Source organism: Vanessa cardui, chromosome 24 (assembly GCF_905220365.1).
Source record: "Vanessa cardui chromosome 24, ilVanCard2.1, whole genome shotgun sequence".
Taxonomy (NCBI): domain Eukaryota; kingdom Metazoa; phylum Arthropoda; class Insecta; order Lepidoptera; family Nymphalidae; genus Vanessa; species Vanessa cardui.
The window spans coordinates 3,932,447-3,938,629 of record NC_061146.1 but is presented as its reverse complement, the minus strand read 5'-3'; the positions used below and the strand labels follow the sequence as shown (position 1 = coordinate 3,938,629).

Genomic DNA, 6,183 nt, shown 5'->3' with positions numbered 1-6,183 from the left:
TATCTATATTTATTTACCGATTCGGCGAATATGTATTGAGTGACCTTGATGTCTTGGCCGCAAATCGCAATAGGCTATTCGACAATGCGAAAAATAAAGTGTCAATTATTGTAATCAGTGTATATTATAAGTTTAAAAATGGTTATTTATCAATAAAAGTTGAAAATAATACTTAATTTATTCAAAAATCCATAATTAAAAATTCATTTTTTTTAAACGTTTGTCACGTGGAGTCGCAGACAAACCTTCGCGCGAGATAGTTGTGTGCACTTTATTATTTCAATAATTGTCATCGGTTCTATTGTGTTTTTGTTTACGTCGTATTAGCAACAACCGCTACGGGCCTAAGCGCCGATCCGGTTTTGCGATAAGCGAAGTCAACAATAATGCGACTTGTTTACGTTAACGATGGATGTTACTAATGAAGTTTTAAATAATAATGATGACTGCGACAAGTTAAGTTTATCGGATCGTAGTATGAATGAAGAACATATAGAGGATACAAACATCGCAGATCAAGTTTTCATCTTAAAAAGAAGGGAAGAAGGTGAACCAATAAGGGCGAGTAAGCGCGACAGAGAAGAGACTAAGGATAACGAACAGGAAGAATGTGAGAATGGGGAGGAGTGGATAACAGTTAATAAAAGAAAAGAAAAAAAAATGAAGGCTGAAAAGATGGAAATATATATCTCATGTAACGATAAATTGCCCAAGCAATTTGAATTAGCACGCACATTCAAAAATCTAAAAATACTAGAAATTAATAAAATAAAATACTTATCTCCATATAAGATTAAAGTAGAATGTGAAACTGAAAATTGTATGTTAAAGTTAATAAATTGTCAGGAACTAATAGAAAAGGGATGGAAATTTCAGAAAGCTTTCGAAGTTAACTTCTCTTATGGCGTTATTAAAAATGTAGACGGTGATTTATCGGAGGAGGAGATTCTAAGCAACATTGATTGCGCCGACCCTGCAATTTTGACTTCTGTACGTCGACTTTCACGGCTTAACGAAGATGGAAAATGGGTCCCGAGTGAGACAGTACGTTTGTGCTTCAAAAAATCTTATTTACCTCCCTTTGTGTCAGTATATGGTCTAAAAATTAAAGTAGAACCATTTGTGTTCCCAGTTTCACAATGTTCTAAATGTTGGAAATTTGGACACACATCAAAAAGATGTCCTACTGATAAAATAGTATGCCCTAAATGTGGCGAGGAACACGAAAATTGCACTACAATGGACTATAAATGTGTGAACTGTGGAGGTCAACACATGGCGTTAAACAAAACTTGCCCTATTTTCACAAAAGAAAAAAAAATCCGACAACTTATGTCTGATTTTAACGTTACCTATAGGAAAGCTCGTACTATGTATGTTTCCGATCCACCTCCTCAAGAAAAAAGAAACGATAATCCTGATACTATTAATAATTTTTTTAATGGTGATGATAAATTTCCGAAAATAGATTTTCCTGCAGTAGAACACTCTATGAATACGAATTCTTGGTCTTTTGAAGAACCTTTGGATGTTCCTTCTTATTCGAGCGTATTAAAAAAGAATAAAGTTTTGAATTCAACGAATAAATCAACTTCACTTAGAACCCGTAAGGGTAAAATGGCAGCCAAAGAAAATACGGAAGAGTATTTGTCGGATCTGAATATTGATACAATATCAGAGGATGGAAAGGATAAGAAATCTGAAAAAGCAACTAGAGATGTTACTTTGTGGGAGCTCTTAATGAGATTAAAAGAAATTATATTTTTGAAACGTGGATCTTTAAAATCAAAGGTTCAGGATATTATCAAATGCTGCGTTGAGTGGTTGATGTTGATCGTGGTAGAAAATATTGCGGAATGGCCAGTGCTAACGAAGATTTTAGAATTTCTGAATTCAAATATATGTAATGAGTAAAAATTTAAAAATCAATTTAAATATTATCCAGTGGAATGCGCAAAGTCTTAGACCAAAGTTGTTAACATTTGATAACTTATTAATACAAGAGAAAGTCCACATTGCTTCTATTAGTGAAACCTGGTTAGAACCAGATAGTTATTTAAATATTAAAGATTATACTATATTCCGTTGTGACCGTGACGATTCTTTTGGCGGAGTTGCCGTACTACTTCATAAATCAGTTAAAGGTAAGAAGAGGAGTGTGGGAATTAACAATACAAATATACAAATTTTATGTGTTGAACTATACAATTGCGGAAAAATAAAAAATTTAATATCTGTGTATTGTCCTCCATCCGTCACGACACGAACTCAAGATTGGGAACAAATATTTTCTATCGCTCATAAAAATACAATTATTGTTGGTGATTTTAACGCACACCATACGAATTGGTCTCGGAAAACTGATATTAGGGGAACTCAAATTTTTGATGCATTAACTAATACCCAATTTGTTTCATTAAACGACTGTACACCGACACGTATTAAATTGGTTCAGGGCGTGGTTTGTCAATATTCTCCGGACATTGTATTTGCATCTGCCGATATTGCGCTAATATTTGAATATAAAGTCTTAAAAGAGACTTTGGGTAGTGATCACTGTATCATTAGAATTTCTACTCATCTTGAATCTACCCTAAAGCCCATAATAAAACGAAATTTCAAGAAAGCTGATTGGGATTCATATACAGATCTGTTGAACAAAATGTTTTATAATTTCACTTTACCTGACAATCTACAAAGGGCGTACGACATGTTCACTGATTATATGAATATCTCAGCAGATTTATATATTCCTAATTTTAATATAAATCAGAATCCTTCCTCAAATTTTACTCCAAGGCCTTTTTGGCATTCCAATTTATCTAAAGTTGTGGCTGAACGCCGTTTGGCCCTATCCATTTTTAGACGAAATCCCACACCTTTAAACTTGAATAGGTTAAAAGACAGAATACGTCATGCACAAAGCCAGTTTCGAATTTCTAAGGATTTAAGTTGGCATGAATTTTGTTCGTCCCTGTCACACTCCACATCTATAAACGAAACACATCGTAAAATGCGCTGGATAAGAGGTATTAAGTCTCCATCTACTTATATTGACAAAGATACTACTTATAAAGTATTACGCTGCCTATGCCCAGACTTCGTAAAGTGGAATAAACCCATTTTTAAGTCTAACAATTCAGACTTAGATTCTGCTATAACATTGGCTGAATTAATGCATAGTATGCAAAGAAAGGATTCAACTCCAGGCTATGATAACATTTCCTACAGTATGATACAAAACCTACCAATTAATGGTAAATTAATTTTATTAGATCTTTTCAACAAATTTTACCGATCAGGCTTTGTCCCTCATCAATGGAAAGAAGTAAAAGTGGTAGCCATACCTAAGCCTGGTAGGGATCCTAACAGCTTATCCTCACTTAGACCCATATCAATGATGTCTTGTGTCTGTAAAATTTTTCACATAATTTTATGTAATAGACTAGAATGGTTTTGTGAGAAAAATCGCTTTATTTCAAATAATACTACCGGTTTTAGAAAAGCACATTCAACATATAACAATTTGGGAAATTTAGTAAACAATATTTTAATTGGATTTTCTAAAAAACAGTGTACTATTGCGTGTTTTGTTGATATCGATAATGCCTACAACAAATTAGATATTACAGCGTTGCTTTGCATGATGGATCGGATGGGAGTTGGCTTAAATTTATGCTCGTACTTGTGGAATGTCTTAAATGACCGGAAAATAATTATTCAGTTAGGCGATATAAATATTTCTAGATATTCGAGTTGTGGTATAGCACAAGGAGATCCACTGTCGCCTCTTTTATTTAATATAGCGACAGCCGATATTTGTAAAACTCTATTAGAAGTTAACATTAGTCAGTATGCCGATGACTTTGTCCTGTATACTACCAATAACGACGTATCTATTGCTAAACTTAAATTACAAAACTCTATAAATAAATTTAATGACATGGTGACTCTATTGGGACTTCAGATTTCTACAGCTAAATCTAAAATTTGTGTATTCAAAAGATATCATAAGACCGAATTGATTCAAGTAAAAATAAATAATCATATGTTGCAAGTGGTTCCCAATATAAAATATCTTGGAGTTTGGTTGGATAAATCTCTCAAATGGACTAGACATATCAAAGAAATTCATGAAAAAGTTATGAAATATACTAACACATTTAAAATCTTAGTTGGACCAGGTTGGGGAATTCATCCATCTCTATTGAGACATCTGTATATTTCACTCATACGAAGTCGATTGGATTATGCATGCTTTCTGTATGATAATTGCAGTAATGCTCAACAAAAGAAACTAGATAAATCTCAAAATGTATGTATGCGTCTCATTGGCGGGTTTATAAAATCCACCCCTATCCACGTTATGCAAAGCGAACTTAATTTACCTCCATTATTTGTTCGAAGACGTTTTTTAGCTGAAAAGTTTTGGTTAAAATGTAAATCGATTAAAAACAATAAAACTATGAATATATTAACTGAATTATTTAAACTATGTCAGAATAACCAGTATTGGCAAAATAAAAAATTGCCTCTTCTTGTTTATGTTCACGGTCGCCTCGAGAATATTTCAATTCATAGAAGCAAGGAGCTAGAAATATTTTCCTTTAAAACTTGGGTAAGCAATGTGGATTTATCTCAGCACATTAAAGTTGAAATAGACGATATAGATGAGCCTAAGCATAAGTATCATCAGTCGGAAATACTTGAAAAATGTGAAAGATTTTTATCTACGACTTATGGGAAATTTTATAAAATTTATACAGATGGGTCTAAAGATGCTCAGGGGGTAGGTGCGGCGTTTTTTGATTTTCAGACTAAAGAGAGCATTCGATTAAAAATTAAATATCAAATTATGTCTATCATGTACTTAGAGCTGATAGCTATTTTGGAGTCACTGTCTTATATTAATTCTATTGACTCAAATGATTTTGTAATATTGTCTGATTCCAAAAGTGCATTACAGCATTTGGCTCGATGCACCTCGACTTATCGAGGTACACCGATAGCCTTTAATATAATGAATTGTATTCTTAAATTAAAAAATAATAATAAGAACATAGTCCTGCAGTGGATACCTGCTCATATTGGCCTTCCTGGAAATGAGATTGTTGACGAACTGGCCAAACAAGCATCTGTCGAAGGAATATTAGTTGAATACAAGCCTTACTTTACAGACATTCTACATGATACTAAAGATCGATGCAAGCATCTATGGAAAGAGTTTTTTGACGAACGTTCTCTATCTAAAGGCATCTGGTACAAAACAATCCAACCAGAACCTTCGGGGTATACTTGGATTGATGGAGCCAATATGAGCAGGTGTGACATTGTAACAGCCCTTCGACTGCGGTCCGGACACATGCCTTTGAATAAGTTCGCGTATATGATGGGTAAGACTACATCACCAAATTGTGGCGAATGTGGAATAGTGGAAGATGTTGTACACGTAATGAGTGAATGTGTTCGGATCGAGGCTGAAAGATTAGAATTTTTACATAAATATAACTTTGCATATGAAGTAGGTTATTACAATAGTGTCCTCGCCGCTCCGTCTTCGGGCGCAGCCAAAGCATTACTTAGAATAATATACAAATGTATTAAGCGTAGATAGATTAACAACCTGTTAATGTGTTTGTTTTAGTATGTAGTTTGTTTTTCTTTTATCTTTTATAAATTGGTTAAACAATATTGAAACTGTAGAACTATGAGGGTGACATTTTCTAATTAGAAAAAACCCTCCTTAAAAAAATAAAAAAAAAAAAAAAAAAAAAAAAACGTTTGTCACGTGACACAAAACGCTCCTGATCGGCCGAAATTATGATGAACTATGAAGTGACTTTCTTGTAAACTTTGCTTTTCAACTATATGTACCACAGATTAAAATACAGGAAAGTGACGTCACCGACCCTATTGCAGCGCCATATTGTCCAAGTAGCGTTTTCGCAAGCTATTTAGAATTTTTAATATGATATTTTTCGGCAAATTTGTAATAGAAATAAAAAACAAACAACTTTTACTGGGTTCCTTAACCTCTACTAAATAATATAAAATGGATTTTGAAAACCAGTCGAATAGCCTATTGACACTAAAATTCTTGTCGCTGATCGACTGTTTATTACAAAATAAAACATCAATATATTAATACAATCATCTGTTTACCACAAATATTAACTGTTAGAA

General features: G+C 33.3%; 1 protein-coding gene across 1 annotated transcript; it reads left to right on the top strand.

Annotated features, from left to right (window-relative positions):
• The first annotated feature begins 244 nt into the window (after nt 1-244).
• On the top strand, nt 245-1,914 carry LOC124540230. Its single transcript, XM_047117696.1, has one exon. The coding sequence runs from the start codon at nt 409-411 to the stop codon at nt 1,912-1,914; it is 1,506 nt and encodes a 501-aa protein (XP_046973652.1). The 5' UTR covers nt 245-408.
• The last annotated feature ends 4,269 nt before the right edge of the window (nt 1,915-6,183 follow it).

Coding starts and splice junctions, on each gene's coding strand:
- LOC124540230 (XM_047117696.1), top strand. CDS start 409: ATGGATGTTACTAATGAAGTTTTAAATAATAATGATGACTGCGACAAG.